Source organism: Archocentrus centrarchus, chromosome 13, assembly GCF_007364275.1.
Source record: "Archocentrus centrarchus isolate MPI-CPG fArcCen1 chromosome 13, fArcCen1, whole genome shotgun sequence".
NCBI lineage: Eukaryota > Metazoa > Chordata > Actinopteri > Cichliformes > Cichlidae > Archocentrus > Archocentrus centrarchus.
The window spans coordinates 5,680,869-5,698,836 of NC_044358.1; the positions used below are offsets into that span (position 1 = coordinate 5,680,869).

General features: G+C 39.9%; 1 protein-coding gene across 1 annotated transcript in view; it reads right to left on the reverse strand.

Annotated features, from left to right (window-relative positions):
• Positions 1-17,583, reverse strand: part of nherf4a (NHERF family PDZ scaffold protein 4a) — a 34,884-nt gene extending 17,301 nt beyond the window's left edge. The window contains exons 1-5 of the mRNA XM_030745218.1: positions 17,419-17,583; positions 12,933-12,960; positions 4,862-4,923; positions 4,561-4,766; positions 387-458 (exon numbers count right to left, since the gene is read on the reverse strand). Of these exons, the coding sequence (XP_030601078.1) occupies positions 387-458; positions 4,561-4,766; positions 4,862-4,923; positions 12,933-12,960; positions 17,419-17,434 (384 nt within the window). The 5' untranslated portion in view covers positions 17,435-17,583. The remainder of the gene's footprint in view (positions 1-386; positions 459-4,560; positions 4,767-4,861; positions 4,924-12,932; positions 12,961-17,418) is intronic.
• Between the last annotated feature and the right edge of the window lie 385 nt (positions 17,584-17,968).

The window sequence follows — 17,968 nt, forward strand, 5'->3', positions numbered from 1 at the left end:
GGAGAAAAAAAAAAGTGGCACTTTTGCGAGATCTCGCAAAAGTGCCACTTTTTTTTTTTTTCTCCCATGTTTTTTTTTTTTCCCCATGTCCCTTGCACGGACAAGGAAATGTAAAAAGAACAAAGGCTTGTATAAGGAAAAGGCAAAACAAAAGATATACATTTCTTGATGAAAATGCATGTATAAGGAAAAGGAAAAACAAAATATATACAATATATATATTTCTGCTTTTATTTCTGATTATGTCAGTTTTGGTCCTCCATACAGGGACACTTCTCTTCTTGTCAAGGGGACAGGATCCATCATTGTGATCACTGGTTTCCAACAAGACATCAGATTTAAATAAAATGTAGTTAACAGAACAATCGGTCATCCTCATACATTACCAATTCAAACTCTTCCCTCTTCAGCACCAGGAGAAATAGGTGTAAGCCACAGAACTGGATCTTCCTCACAACCTGTTAGATCATTAGAGCAAATCAGAGACATGATTAATTAACACTTCCTCTGTATGGCAGAATCACCCAAAACAAAACAAAACAAAACAAATTCACAGTTTGTGACTGTCCTGATAATGTCTCTACCAACTACTGTATTTTACTTTAAAACTGAACTGAATTTAATTCAATTCAATTTTAATTATGCAGCGCCAAATTACAAGGAACAGTTGCCTCAAGGCACTTTATATTGCAAGGTAATGACAGTACAATGATTGCAGAGAAAACCCAACAGTCAAAATGTCCCCCTGGACAGGTCAAAATACATGCTGTTGAAGAGAGCCAGAGATTAATAATAATAATTAAATGCAGTGTGGGATGTAAACAGAGTGAAAAGAGGTGAATGAAAAAGAGACAGTCAGTGCATACCAGGATCCCCCCAGCAGGCTAGGCGTACTGCAGTGGTTGGTTCAGGGTCACCTGATCCAGCCCTAAACATAAGCTTGATCAAAAAGGTAATTTTTCAGCCTAATCTTAAAAATAGAGAGGGTGTCTGTCTCCAAACTGGAAGCTGGTTCCACAGAAGAGAGGCAGGAAAGCTGAAGGCTCTGCTTCCGAATCTACTTTTAAGTATTCTAGGGACCACAAGTAAGCCAGCAGTCTGAGAGCAAAGTGCTCTATTGTGGTGATATGGTACTATGAGGTCTTCAGGATAAGGTGGGGGACTGATTATTCATATGCTCTCTCATGTCCATGTCAGTACACTCGACGCAGCGTGATAGTAATGAATTACAATAGTCCAGTCTAGAAGTAATAAATGCATGAATTAGTTTTTCAGCATCATGCTGACAGGATGTTTTTAATTTTAGAAATATTGCACAAATGCAAGAAAGCAGTCCTATATGTACAAAAATGGCTCCAAGTTTCCTCACAGAGTTACTGGAGGCCATGGTAATGCCATCCAGAGTAAGTATCTGTCTAACACCATGTTTCTAAGGTTTATAGGGCCGAGCGCAATAACCTCAGTTTTATCTGAATTTAGAAGCAGGAAATTCGATGTCATCCAGGCCTTTATGTCTTTAAGACATTCCTGCAGTTTAACTAATTGATGTGTGTCATCTGCCTTCATGAAAAGATAAAACTGGGTATCATCTGCATAACAATGAATATGTATACAATGCTTCCTCATAATATTGCATGTATAGTGTAAACAGAATTGGTCCTAGTACAGAACCCTGTGGAACTCCACAATTAACCTTAGTGTGTGAAGAAGACTCCCCATTTACATGAACAAAATGGAGTCTATTAGATAAATCTTATTCAAACCACTGCAGCACAGTACCTCTGATACCTTTGGCATGCTCTAATCTCTGTAATAAAATATTATGGTCAGCAGTATTGAATCCTGCACTGAGGTCCAACAGGACAAGCACAGAGCTGAGTCCACTGTCAGAGGCTGTAAGAAGATCATTTGTAACCTTCACTAATGCTGTTTCTGTACTGTGATGAATTCTGAAACCTGACTGAAACTCTTCAAATAAACCGTTCCTCTGCAGATGATCAGTTAGCTGTTAGCTCGGTCAAGTGATGGCTTTTTATGCAATAAATAAATAAATAGATAGATAGATAGATAGATAGATAGATAGATAGATAGATAGATAGATAGATAGATAGATAGATAGATAGATAGATAGATAGATAGATAGATAGATAGATAGATAGATAGATAGATACTTTATTAATCCCAAAGGAAATTAGGGCATCCAGCAGCTTAATACATATAATAAATAGAATCCAGACAATGGATGTAAAAAAATTAAATAAAAATACTAATAAAATTAAATAAAAAAATTAAATAAAGATTAAATAAACAATACTATCAATACAGACTAACAAACTATACTAACTATACAAACTATACTACTACAGTATACTATACTATACTATACGATACTATACTATACTATACTACTATACTATACTATTAATATACTATTATTATTGATAGTATAATAGTAATAATTAATAATTAATTAATTAATTAATTAATAATAATAGTATTATTAATAATACTATTATTATACTATACTATTATTAAAGTATACTAAACTGTACAGGGGCTTGGTGCTTGAGATAAGGAAACAAAGCAAAGAACACAGGAATATGAATGAGACCGATATGAATGAGACAATGGTTTAAATATCAGAAGCCTGTGGCACATAGGTCTACTGGATTCAAATCTGGTAACTGTGGAGGCCATCTGAGTACAGTGTACTCACTGTCATGTTCAAAAAAACAGTTGAGATGATCTGAGCTTTGTGACATGGTGTGCTGCCCTGCTGGAAGCAGCCATCGGAAGATGTGAAAGTGATTGACATGGTCAGCAACAATTCTCAGGTAGGCTGTTGTGTTTAAATGATGCTATGTTAGTTCTATGTGAAAATGTGCCAAGAAAATATCACAGCAGGCTGGAAGAATCAATGTTTTCCTGTTATTTACACCAAATTCTGACCTATAGTCTGACCATATAGTCTGAATGTCACAGCAGAAATCCAGACTCATCAGACCAGTCAGTGTTTTTCTAATCTTTTCTCCAAATTTGGAGAACAGAAGAGTGGTACCTGGTTTGATCTTCTGCTGCTGTAGTCCATCTGCTTTATGGATTAACCTGTTGCATTCCACATTCAGATGCTCTCCTCTATACCTTGGATGTAATGAGTAGTTATCAGAATTACTATTGTTTTCAGCTTGAAGCAGTCTGGCTATTCTCCGCTGACTTCTGGTATCAACAAGACATTTTCTCCCAGAGGATTGCTGCTCACTGGATATTTTCTCTTTTTTGGACCATTCTCTGTAAACCCTAGAGATGGTTGTGTTATGGGAAAATCACATTAGCAGTTTCTAAAATACTAAGACCAGCCCATCTGGAACCAACAGCCACACCATGTTCAGTGACCTTTCTTCCCTATTCTGATGCTCAGTTTGAACTTCAGCAGGTTTTCTTGACCTTGTCCACGTGTCTGAATGGAGAGTTGCTGCCATGTGACTGGCTTATTAGATACATGTCTTCATGAGGAATTTTGGAGTATGTATTTAATAAAGTGACTGGTGAGTGTAAATGGTTAATCATGCAGGCAGCTGCATGTTCTTTGTCTGAGGGCATATCCAGCCATTAGGTGGGTATTATGAGAAACAAAGCAAAATTATGGATTAAAAACAAGGTGTTTCAGGCAGTTCAGCAGCTGTTTTCTGCCGAGAGAATTACACCCTTTGGCACCTTTGGGCTTCAAAACTTTGTAGACCTTTGGCACATATACACAAAAACTATGTGTTAACATTGTTTCTTTAAACTCTTAGAGTTCTTACTATAATAACATTGGTGAATGTTCTCTAACTGTAAAATAATACATCACTGAAGAGGTGAAACTAATTTACATGCTATAATATATGGTTAATATATATGTGTATATGGTATTCATCAGTATATGTGCATATGGTATTCACCCATCCATCTATGCATTTTTTTTCCGCTTATCCAATTCGTGGTGGCATCGTGGCTAGCACTGTTGCCTCCCAGAAAGAATCCACCACCTGGCCGGGGCTTTTCTGTGTGGAGCTTACATGTTCTCTCCATGTCTGTGTGGGTTCTCTTTGGCTTCCTCCCACACTCCAAAGACATGAAATTAGGAAGATTGGAAAACAGATGGTTCTAAATTGCCCATAGGTGTGAATGGTTGTCTGTCTCTCTTTGTTGACAGACTGGTGACCTGTCCAGGGTGTCCAGTAAATATGCACTTGTCATAGAAGTATTTTGCAGATTTTTATGGCCTGTCCCAGCTGGTACAAGGCAAGAGGCAAGGAGGTCACCAGTCCATCACAGGTTTCACATCAATGGAAAATTTTGAATCCTTAATGATCCTAACATCCATGTCTCTTGCACAAGAAGAACATACCAACAGAAAGCCCCCTCAAGTTCAAACCCAGACCCTTCTTGTTGTGACTAAGCACAACTAACCACCATCGCACCAAGCATCATAAATATAAAGCAATATTCTGTACAAATAAGTCCAGGAGATGTTCACAGCTTTGGACAGCAAATAGTGCACTGATTCTTCATACTGACCCTGTAGAAGTCCATGTTGACCACATATTCCTCATTCACCTCCAGAACTCGATCTCCTTCCCTGAGACCGCTGTACTCTGCAGGACTCCATGGATCCAGATCTGTAATCTCAAAACCCTGGCTGTTCGGGTCCATCCGCAGGTGGAAGCCAAAGCTTTGGCCCTCAGCACGCTTCAGCTGGCACAATCTGGGCACCGTGCTTGGATCTGGCTTTGCAAACATGTAAAAAATCATCAGTTGGAAGGAAGAGTGAGGAGCTGTGAAATGTTTTGTCTGTAAAGATATGTGTATCAGACCTCACCAGGATCATCAGTCAAGACCAAAGCTGGGTTATCAATCCCTTCCCTTGGATTAAAGGTAAAACTGAAGTAAGGAGACACGAAAGTCGGTTTTACATGCCAAAGTAACAGCATAAAATACATTTTCATATAAAAAACGAGCACAGAGAATGTCTGTCTATAGCAGAATGTCCTCTCACTGTAGGTGGGGTGCCTGTAACACTGGAAGCTATCATACAGAAGATATACATACATTTTTCTTACTAGAGGACTGCCCCTCCCTGAGCCTGGTTCTGCTGGAGGTTTCTTCCTGTTGAAGGGAGCTTTTGCTTCCCACATTTACCAAATGCTTGCTCATAGGGGGTCGTTTTGATTGTTGGGTTTTCTCAGTAATTATTGTATGATCTTTACCTTACACTGTAAGGCGCCATGAGGTGACTGTTTGTTGTGATTTGGTGCTATATAAATAAAATTGAATTGAATATTTAAAGAACTACATTTATTTACACAGATTAACTGGCACCCAGACATATTAATATGTCTCTCCACTCCCGATGATGGTATTGCAATACCACATTTAGATTGCACAATTATGCATTGCACCAGGTCCAGTACAGTCTTTCCCTCACCCAGATGTACCACAGCTCCATGTGCAGATTTTGTAGAAAGACATAATCCGGTGGCACTGAACATTAAAAAGTTGTTACTGAATACATTTTCAAGATCTAGCTGTGTCAGCTGATAGGGCTAGAAAAGTTCAGCTCAGAAATGGAATGGACCGGCATTTAGGGTCTTTTCCTTACACTATAAAGCACCTTGACTCTTGTGATCTGGCGCTATGTAAATAAAATTGAATTGAATTGTCAAACTGGAATGGAGGTGAGGGAATGTTCAAGGAAGTGGAAAAACTTCATTGTACTTATATAAAAATATACTTCCCTTTGAAAAAAACTGACCACAACAAAAAGTGGGGACAAAGTCTGGCATTTTATTAATTCTGTTAATGCTGTTTTGAAGAAACAGTCGAGCTTCTGTAATAGCCTTGTCTGGCATTCCACAAAAATTCATAACTCAAGAATGATGTGGCCTAGGATGTTCAAATTCACACCAATGATGCATACTGTTTAAGCTAGATGCGTCAAACTTTACACACTTGTTCACTATCAAAGGGACTACATGCTGACCAAGGCCCATAACTCTGTGATGCATTTTAACAAAATTAGCCCCCTACCCAACCTGTTACATCCAAAACAACCGACTGTTGGCACCCACTCAGAGGTGCTCTTGTTTGTTTCTGTTGTAGTTTGCACTGCATGTAAAACACTGGGATTACAACCACAAAGTAATTAACTCATAATACACCACACACAACCAAAAATCCTGGCAATGATGTCAGCCACTTACACCACAAATCTAAATCAGGCTACAACTAGGGCACTGTGGAATGAATTATGGGTTGGTACAAAGTGCGGAAGCATCAGATGGAAAATCCACATGAAGTGGTGTTTTGATGGACTGCCCCATCTATTTTTCTGCAGCTTACCAGGCTATGTGTAAGGATTTGATCCTTGATGGAAGTTTATTAAATACCTGAGGAAGGCAGCAACACACCTTTGTTGCAGCTAGCCAACCGGAAATCCAAAAAAGAAGAACTTTTAATGATCTCTGGCAATGACTACAGTCATTGATCCCTGGTAATGGTTTTACTGTGACTGATGGCTCATCAAAGTAAGGTAAATACAGCAACTTCATTATATTTTTAAATATTTTCATCTTAACATACTATGGTACTATACAACATTAAACCTCATTCTGTAGTTCCTACTGTTAATGGGTTAGCTAGATTCGCAGTTAGAACTCACAAAGTATTATGCATAATTTATGGAACCATAGTCATGTATGCTTGCATATGTATTTCCCTACGGACAGAGGTATAGAAAGAGGTTTTCACTCAACTCAAAGCTTGTAGCCCTCACAACTGAATCACAACTGAATGTTGCTGAACGTGAATGATGTTGTGCGTCAGTTGAATGCTAACTGGTTGGGCTGGAATAGGGAAGGGAGCAACAGGAGAGTTCACCAGGAAAGGGAGAAGCCATTAAAAAAAAAAAAAAAAGCATCAAAAATTTAAAAACAAAAAAAATACACTATTAAAATTACAGACAGTGGCTGCAGTGGACACTTTGCATTGTTTTTAATACTCTGTCTCACCTCAGCTCTTTGTAATGTAATAGACAGGATGACATGTTAACTTGATTGTTGTGCTGTTATTGTTATTGTGTTCAGAACTGCCACTGAGTTAAAGCAGAGACACTCTTACACTGCAGCAACGGGATTCACTGACTGTTCTTGAATGTGTTAAAGCTTAGTGGCTGCAAAGCTTGTCAGTCATCTCAGTTACCTTTGACAGAGAGTCTACAGGAGAACATGCTTGTGGTTGGCTAAGAGATGGAGGGGTTGGGTGAGAGTGACCGCTGTGCATGTGTGTCATAGATGAGAGACAGAGCAAGTTCAGGAAAGATTATTAAAGGTAGTAGTTTTGTTGTTTTGGTGCTGGCTATAACACACAGCCTGTGTACTCTTCTGGATAAACAGCAAGTAAACCAGATATCCTTTGTTCACTGCATACCAACTCAGGGACACTACAACTGCTGTCAGAAGTATATCTGTGTAGGTTCTCATCAACCAGGTCATAGTGGTCTCTGGAGCTTGAAAAAGGAGACTGGACTTCCTTTTGTTTCTTGAAGACATTTCACCTCACATCCTTCTCAAACCAAAAGGTGGAGAGACCCAGAGGTGTCCCCTGGAGGTGGTTGTGACCCACTATTGTTCATGTGCATAATCACATGCACCAAGGTGTGAAAGGAGGCGAGGGTCATTAAAATCAGTGGTTTCAGGTGAGACCAATTTGGGACTTCGCTCCATTGTATAAAGTGACATATTGAGGTCAGCTGAACAAAGGTGTGAATGGGGGTTGAGGTGCCTTGGGAGGGAGCCAGGACAGCACTGTAAGTGGGGGAAAGTTGGTGATGTAATCCAACTCCTCTGTTCAGTGATGTTGTTCACAGTGGACATAGATGCTTCTTTCACTCCTCTTTCAAACCATCTGTCTTTCCTGTCCAAAATGTGAACATTGGCATCCTCAAAAGAGTGACCTTTCTCCTTTAGATGCAGATGTACAGCTGAGTCTTGTCCTGTGGAGGTGCCTCTTCTATGTTGTGCCTTTTGCTTGTGAAGAGGTTGATTGGTTTCTCCAATGTAGAGGTCTGAGCACTCTTCACTGCACTGGACAGCATACACTATGTAGGGCTTCCGGTAAACTTCAGTGTTGAGGCTTCCATCTTCCTCAATAAGCACTGCACAGTCCAGGAACGGTAACCTATTATCCTTGGTAAAACCTCTCTGGTAAAACCTATGTATTTATCCACTGATTTGATGTGGTGAGTGAAGGCTTCTACTTCTTGGGTGATGGTGTGTGTTGCCTACAAGCAGAGATAAGATGGTGGCAAGGTGCTTGGAAATGTTGTAGGTGACTGAGTTCATACTGCTGATAATGGGTCTGAATGGGACTCCTCCTTCTTTGTGGATCTTTGGGAAAAACTACTCCATAAATGTAGGGACTGCAGAAGCAGTCTGACTAAAAGCCAAAATACCTCCATGGATGAGCTTGACATGCCTGTCTTCATCAGCCTTGCTGGTAAAAATGTACCTAAAATTATACAAGAGTATACCAAGTTGTCATGTCAATAAAATCCCCAGGAAAGAGTGGCAAGAGCTCATATTGGAAGTACGCTCAGGAGTAGAGGAAGTACAAGTGAGCAGGGCAGTGGGGCTTGGTCAACAAGGAACCTGGACCAGGTGGGGGAAGATGGTGCAGTGGAACATCCCATGGTCAGACGTTTGGCGGTCTGACTTAAGTCCCGTGTTTTCTCTGCCTGTTGTCGCGTCGTCGTCATTTGCTCTCCCGCTGTGTCCCTTCTGTGTTTCTTGGTAGTTCTTGGAATTCAGTTTTGGTTATCTTCCTGTTTGCTGCATTTGCCCCTGTTTCTGTTCTGCACTCGCTAAATAAAGACTAAATATCATCTTACCTCGTCTTCCATATTTTGCATTGGGGTCCACTTCCTGCCTGCCACACAGCCGATACATGACAGCATCAGGTTCCTGGTACAAGCAGTGTATGACATCTTACCAAGTCCTTCCAGTCTTCACACATGGGGCAAAGCTGAAGTGCCCACCTGTGCTCGGTGTGATGGAAAAGGAACCCTGCTCAGCAGCAACATCGGCGCACCACAAGGCTGTGTGTTGAGCCCCTTCCTCTTCTCCCTCTATACACAAAACTGCAAACCTACACACAAGACCAACACCACCATAGAGTTTGCATATGACACCATTGTGGTAGGCAGAATTACCTCCAGCGATGAGGCTGCCTACAGAACAGAGTCGAGAACCTGGAGAACTGGAGCAGAGAGAACAACTTGATCCTCAGTACAGCAAAGATGAAGGAGCTGATCCTGGATATCAGGAGACTGAGGCTCCTCGTCCATCGCCCGATCACAATCAGCGGCAAGAGAGTGGCAGTCGTGCAGAGCATCAAGTACCTCAGGGTCAACATTAGCCACAACATGACCTGGACCGTCAACACCACATCGATGGTCAAGAAGGGTCTCCAGAGGCTTCACTTCCTGAGGTGCCTAAAGAGAGCACAACTCCCACAACATGTGCTGGTGAGCTTCTACAGGTCATCCATCGAGTCTGTCCTCACATACTGTATTTTGTTTATTGCCATTTTCACTGTAAATACCAGATCTTTATTTATCCTATTTATATTTCTTATTTCTATCTGTATTGGATGGCTCCAACCAAAATTTCATTATTGTGCAACAACAATAAAGATATCTTATCTTATCTGTGTATCCATCCCCAAGGCTTACAAGGAGGTGAAAGAGCCAAAATTATATCATTTATGCATCATTTATAGAGCTGTACTCAAGGGTTAAAGTGGGTCAGAACAATCCAGAAAGGGTGCAGAGCCTCAGTACTTAGCGTCTAGCTAGCATTACAGAGCGACCATAAAGGGAGTAATGTGTGGTGGCAGGCAATTTCAAATGCAATGTTTCTAACAGCTGAACAAATATCCGTAAACACACAAACTGTTCACGTGCAGTTTGTCACAGTGTGGCTGTGAGCTAAAGGCTCAGCTGCTGTCAGAGTATTTCCAGGGAGAAAAACGAGTGAGAGAGAAGTTAAGCTGATGATGTTTAGATTGATTCACTGAATTCCAGCTTTATACCAACTGTATACTATCAATATAAAGAGAGTATAAACAGTATACTGTCAGTGTATGGGTTGGAAATCAGGCAAGATACTGTTATGTGTTGACTGTGTGGCAGGCAGGGTTGGAACCAAATGCAGGACACGTGGCAACAGAACTTAACTAGAAGTGCTGTTTAATGCTGAAGTTACTCAAATATACAAAAATACAAAATCCCAAGGTGAAGGCAGGAGAAAATCCATAATACAAAAGTCTAGACAAACGACAGGGAAAACACAGGAAAGAGCACACAGTTTGCAGGTGTAGTAACGATGATGCGACAAAAAACAAGGGGAAACAGCTGGAAACGGAACACAGGATGCAAAACTGAACAGAATAAACACGGAACAAGAGAATGCCAAAATAAAACAGGAAAGACCAAGCATAACACAAACGTGAGCTTAGCACAACATGGGGAAACATGTACACAGAAGGAATACAAACACACAGACACACAGACAAGACAAAAGGGGACATGAGGCAGGCAATGATAACTAAACTCCAGATAATAGCAAGAACACAAAAATAGAATACATAAAGGGATATAAAGGTTAGAAATGAAATCATGAACAACCTACAAAAAAAAAAACTAAAGGAAAACTCAAAAGTCCAAAATACAGAACGCTGAGCCCCAGGATCATGACAGATACATCTTTGTTCCTTACATCATTATCATTTTCTTTAGGGCTGGATTATGTCTTGTTGAATTCAGTTGTGTAAAGCCACCAAGAACAGTAAACCTCAGATCAGCAGCAGAAGCACAGCCAAGCTGATCTCAGCCTGTACACAAAGAAAATCTAAATACTTTTATCAGAGTATTATTAATACAAGTGTCTGTGCTTCTAATTAAGTACACAGTGTCTGTACTTTTGCCACCTTCTTAATATGTAATTAAGTTCTCCACAAATGTTTTAAAGTGTTTTTAAAAACTCAGTTAATGCATTGCTAAAATAACACTTTACTGATTTCACACAAAAGTAAAATGTTGAAACAAATGGATAAAATGTCTGCATTACAAATGTCAATCATTGGCATACAAGCCAGCCTGAAGCCTTTTCTCTTTTGTTGATTAGGTGTTCATTGTTCAAATACAGGTATCTTGGCATATTTTTTTTTTAACCTTTATTTATACAGGTAGTCCCACTGAGAACTCATATTTTCAGTCATTAAAGTTTTGTACATTGGGGCTTTGAATTTAAAAAGATCAAACTGTGAGTATTCAATGGGGTCAAAAACAATGCCATCAGGAAATGCAGCAAGCCTGGGGGCAGTGGGGTGAATGAGTAGACCTCAGGGTGCCTAGCTAACATTCAGTAGCATACTGTACTCAGCGGCTAGTGCAGGCTCCATCTCAGCCCCTCTTCTCATGTCTGCTGTCTGCCTTCTTCCCTTCATGATGCAGTCTGTAAGTGACTCTGCAGAGCTCTGGCTTCTGACATGACACATCTCACGAAACCCACTGGTGATGAATCCAGAAGTTTAATCTAACAAGAAAGTGAAAGAAAATTAGAAATTTAACATCATACACTAGGAAAAAAGACCCATGCTCCTAAAACAGGCATACTCTCCTGAATGCTCTTCCTACTGAAACAAACCTGATTAACTGTCCTTGATAACTGTAACACCTTAGGTGTGTATTAGCAGTATTAATGTAAATTTGTTTCTGATCACCCAAACACACACTGATCAAAATATCTGACCAGTCAGATTAAGGTGCTAAAGCAGGGAGACAAAGAATTCAAGTCTTTAATAGGGTCTTTAATAATGAACTGAATCAAACTGAATGGGCGTGAACAACATGACAGCTTCCTGTGTGCACTGAGTCTGTGTGGTGCCTCACTCTTCCTCACTGATCTGTAGCAGAAGGCTCTCACGCTGACCCCCCCTAACAACCTGTCTTTATTGGACACTGAATAAAGTCACGGATGCAAGTCCAGTTAACATTATATCTGTATTACTCACATCAACACATCTTAAAAATATTTACTTACATGCACCAAGATTAGCGTTAGATAGCCGACTACCTAACACTATTATAACAATGGCTAACAACAAGAGTGACATTTCTTAACAAAACTCCAACTACAGTTCAGGATAACACAAAACACTGTTTAAGAACACATGCTGAGAGGTAATTTTATAGATAATTAACAATGAAAGAAGCACATAGAGGAGTAACTTAATGTTTGCACTTGATGTCAGCTAACATTACTTTGTCAGTTAATTGTTATTTTCTTACCTTCATAGTTGTGTATTTATGATGCAGCATATAATTTAAATCCTTTATCCAATTTGCTGGCAGAGGTTTACGTCTCCCTGCAAATCCACTGAACATCAGTGATGTTCAAGTTTGGGAGCTCTTGTTGGCAGCAGGTGTCGTTTAACCAGAAACAATGAAGCAGAATTACGACGAACACGGTGGTGACTGCACAACTGGTGCATTTATCCAAAATAAAATGATCACATTTATGTAATCACTGTATGATATTGGCAACACAAGACAGCAAAACTATTGAACTGCAAAACTATGGAATTATATAGAGAGTCATTGTTGACATTTTTCATGTCTGATGAGCCACGCTCACTGTGACTTGAAAATTTAAAAATGGACTGGCATTTATGTGGCACGAGTACTGCATGTGCTTTAACTAGCTGGGCTGGAGACAGAAATTAAACATTATGTATTTGTTTGAACACAACCTACAACATCATACTGAAAGAAATAGCAACTTTTGTTCATTACACAGTATTAAAGCCTGTAGTGTGTTAAAAGCTGAACTTACTGTGGAAATTCCATTGCAGCCTGGCAGCCTAAGGGAGAGACAGTCACAGAATAAGATACCCGTCGAACATGTAAATATCTTTATCTTCCTGCAGCCATAACAACATGGACTTACAAGTGTACTCTGTCATCATCACAAAGGTAGGTCTCATTTCTTTTCACAAAATATGACCTATCAACAAAACACATAGGTAGTCTACAGCAGCACATGCTCTCACTGTAGATGAAGTAGCTGCTGTTTCTGGATCAGAAAGAGATAGATAACCCAGTCAACCAACTGTTTTGGAATAGCAACACATGTGAGAAAACCAACAGCTCAGATTTGAAGTTGTTCTGAGGATTAAATTGGCTGAAATTCCTCCAAGCTGATGAGCAGGACTGGCTGATTGTTATTGAAAATGGTTTGTTGCACCCGGCACAGGATGCAAAGGTTCACTTACATTTGCCCCTCACAGATATGTAACATTAGATCACTGTTTTCAACAAAATAAAGTCAAATAATATATTGGGCAATGATCAGTATTTTTATTTTATGTGTTATGCCAGATTGTGGCTCTAATGGATATTGCTGTTGCTATCTTAGGGTTGGCCAATGATTAAATGTTGTATACCTAACCACTAAAAAGAAGTTGGTGTGTTTTTTGTTCCTGACATAGACAAGTAGGGAAGTGCTGTCGAATTCAGTTCTATCAAGCTGAATCTGAGCTACACTGTATTGCCAAAAGTATTCACTCACACATCCAAATCACTGAATTCAGGTGTTTCAATCACTTCCATGGCCACAGGTGTATCAAGCCAAGCACCTAGGCATGCAGACTGCTTCTACAAAAAGAATGGGTCGCTCTCAGAAGCTCAGCGAATTCTAGCGTGGTACTGTGATAGGATGCCACCTGTGCAACAAGTCCAGTCATTAAGTTTCCTCACTACTAAATATTCCACAGTCCACTGTTAGTGGTATTATAACAAAGTGGAAATGATTGGAAAGACAGCAACTCAGCCACAAAGTGGTAGGCCACGTAAAATTTTAAAACAGGGTCAGTGGAAGCTGAGGTGTATTGTGCACAGAAGTCACCAACTTTCTGCAGAGTCAATCACTACAGACCTCCAAACTTTATGTGGCCTTCAGAATAGCTCAAGAACAGTGCGTAGAAAGCTTCATGGAATGGGTTTCTATGGCCGAGCAGCTGCATCCAAGCTTTACATCACCAGGGCAGTTGCCAGGAGAACGGTACTTTTCTGACTGCATTGTGCCAAGTGTAAAGTTTGGTGGAGGGGGGGGATTATGGTGTGGGGGTGTTTTTCAGGAGTTGGGCTCGGCCCCTTAGTTCAAGTGAAAGGAACTTTTAATGCTTCAGCATACCAAGACATTTTAGACAATTTCATGCTCCCAACTCTGTGGGAACAGTTTGGGGATGGCCCCTTCCTGTTCCAACATGGCTGCAAACCAGTGCACAAAGCAGCTCCATAAAGACATGGATGAGTGAGTTTGGTGTGGAAGAACTTGACTGACCTCAACTCGACAGAACGGTGAATTTGAACAGAGACTGTGAGCCAGGCTTTCTTGTCCAGCATCAGTGTCTGACGTCACAAATGCGTTTCTGGAACAATGGTCAAAGAATACCATAAACACACTAAATCTTGCTAAAAAAAAAAAAAAAAAGTTGAAGCTGTTATAGCTGAAAAGGGTAGACCAACATCATATTAAAGCCTATGGATTAAGAATGGGATGCCATTCAAGTTCACATGAAGGCAAACGAGTGAATACTTTCGGAACTATAGTGTACTGTATCTGATTATTATCTATCCAGTATGTTGTGCATTGTTTTAATATGTTTCTCTTTTTTTACTTCTATGATTTTTTTCACCATTCTTCCAGAAACATATTTGTAAGGTGAGACACTCATGTTGGATGAGAAGGCCTGGCTCACAGCCTTTGCTATAATTCAGTGCAAAGGTTTTCTATCAGGTTGAGTTCAGGACTCTGTGCAGGTCAGTCAAGTTCTTCCACACCAAACTCGCTTATTCCCGTCTTTATGGCTCTTGCTTTGAGCAGTGGTGCGCAGTAACAGGAAGGGGCCATCCCCAAACTGTTCCAAAAAACTTGGTGTGGTGAAGCATTAAGAGTTCTTTTCACTGGAAATAAGGGGCCAAGCCCAACTCCTGAAAAACAACCTCACACTATAATCCCCAATCTACCAAACTTTACACTTGGCACAATGCAGTCAGATACAAGTACCGTTCTCCTGTTCTTAAGCTAATCTGAAGGCCACATAAGGTTTGGAGGTCTGTAGCGATTGACTGCAGAAAGTTGGTGACTGATGCGCACTATGTCCCCCAGCATTCACTGACCCCCCCTGTAGGAGTTTATGTGGTCTACTACTTTGTGGCTGAGTTGCTGTCATTCCCAAACACCTCCACTTTGTTATAATACTACCAATAGTTGACTGTGGAATATTTAGTAGCAAGGACATTTTACGACTGGCAATGGAAGTGATTGGAACACCTGAATTCAATGATTTGGATGGGTGAGTGAATACCTTTGGTAATATAGCGTAGCTGCTCAACAGTCACTTGTTTTACTTTTCATTCATGATGAACCAAAAGTTAGTAAAAGATCTGGACTTCAGGCAGGACAGTTCAGCACCTGGACTCTTCTACTTTGAAGCCATGCTGTTGTAGTAGATGGAGTATGTGGTTTATTGTTGTCTTGTTGAAATATGCAAGGAATTTCCTGAAAAAGACATCATCTGGATGGCAGCATATATTGCTCTAAACCTGTATATATAAGTATTGATGGTGCCTTTCCAGATGTGCACACTGACAATTCCATAGGCAGTGATCGACCCCTATATAATCAGAGATGCAGGATTTTTAAGTGAGTGCTCAAAGCAAGTCAGGTGGTCACTCTCCTCTGTCCAAAGGATCCACGGCATCCATGTTTTCCCCCCAAAAATTCAAATTTTGATTTGTCTGACCACAGAACAGTTTTCCACTTTGCCTCGGCCCATTTCAAATGAGCTTTTGCCCAGAGAAAACAGCAATGTTTCTGGATCATTTTCACATATTCCGCTTTGCATGATAGTGCTGTAACTTGCATTTGTGGACACAAACAGTGATTTTTGGAAGAGTTCTTGAGCTCATGCAATGACTTCTATGACAGAATCATGCCTGTTTTTAATGCAGTGCTGCCAGAGAGCCCTGAGATCACAGGTATCCAATATTGATTTTTGGACTTGTCCCTTCCACACAGAGATTTCTCCAGATTCTCTGAATCTTTTGATGATATGTATGATAACTAAATTTCAAAGTTTTTGTAATTTTACATTGAGGAAGATCATTCTGAATTTGATCCACAATTTGTAGATGCATTTTTTTTCAGATTGGTGAACTTCTGCCCATCTTTACTTCTGAGAAACTTGGCATCTCTAATTTACTTTTTTTATTTCCAATCATCATACTGACCTGTTGCCAATTAAATGTTCCTCCAGCTGTTTCTTTTTAGTAACACTTACTTTTCCAGTCTTTTGTTTCCCCCGTCCCAACTTTTTAACACACGTTATTGTCATTAAATTCTAAATTTTCTAAATATTTTTCATCAAATTGTTTAGAACTAGAAATAGCAGAAATAGTTTAAAGATTTGATGTGTGTTCATGTTCAATTGTGAATAAAGTATGGGTTTGAAGATGGACTGAAGCTGCAGTACTGATATTTATCTAGCATTTTTCTATTCTTACTGACCACTCAAAACACTTTAGACTATCCAGGTTTTGAATAAAATGTGCATGTTGTACCAGTTTTGCAACTGCACAGTAAGTTCAGAGCATGAAGGATAGAATGTGGCTGGGTTAGTCTTGAGCTCTTAAACGATTAACTTTATTAATGTACAAACCAGCACAATCTAATTCTCAGTTCTCTTCAGGTCATTAAGCATTTTTCATTCTTTAGAAAATTTAGTGGAAATGAGCTCTCAGAAACACTGGACATTGGGCTTCTAGGTGAATATTTGACAATATCCAGCAAAATCAACTCTGTGATAAGGGAAACTCCAAGACAGCGCTCTCTCTCTCTCTCTCTCTCTCTCTCTCTCTCTCTCTCTCTCTCTCTCTCTGTGTGTGTGTGTGTGTATGTGTGTGTGTGTGTGTGTGTATACAGCAGTTACATACAATAGTGTTTTCTCTGTGGATTTTTTTTCAAATTGTAAAAGGCCAATAGAAGAAAATAGTCAGTGTGTGGTTATGTTGACACCAATAATGTAACATAGCATTTGAAACACACAATCAACCAAATTGTTGCTACAAGCCACCAAAAAACAATCAGATGAAAACCTTACCATCAAACTCAGCACAAAAGTAAACTAGCTTACACCACAGCTATGACATTTCACACAGGAGAATTATGACACAAGTAAGGAGTGCATGAGTGCCTATTTGAATATTCAAATCATGAAACATCATATGTTTGAGAAGCAGAAATTAAAACATCCAACCTGTTGAGGACGTCATGAAGTCCTTTGTCCTGCTCAGACTAAGACATAGTGGATGGACAAAGTTCACAGACGGTCAATAAAAAACTGAAAGGGTGACTCCTTTCTCCACAGCCATGTAGGTTAAACATTTACTCCCAAGCACAGAACACCTATGAGACGAGTGTGACACATTGCGATGGAAAAGACAACACACCGTGCCACTGCGTCACAGCTGCTGTTTGCTGTGAAGGACCAAATAATTTTTTTTTTTTTACCTTGCTCACCGATAGGTGGAGGGAGCTTTATGTTTTCAGTCGTGCTGGTCTGTCTGTCTGTCTGTCTGTCAGCAGGATAAATTGGAAATGAATGGGTTTAGATGAAAATTTTGGGAGTTGTTGGGGGTGGTAAAAGGAGCAATTGTTTAATTTTGGTGGTGATTGAAGGAAGGAATGTAAATATGCTGCACACTAGACATACCATAAATATAACAATTTAAATAGAAATATAGCATCAAGTAGCATATCGCAGAATTAATCTTCACAACAAAGTGAAGGTGTTGAAATAACACTGC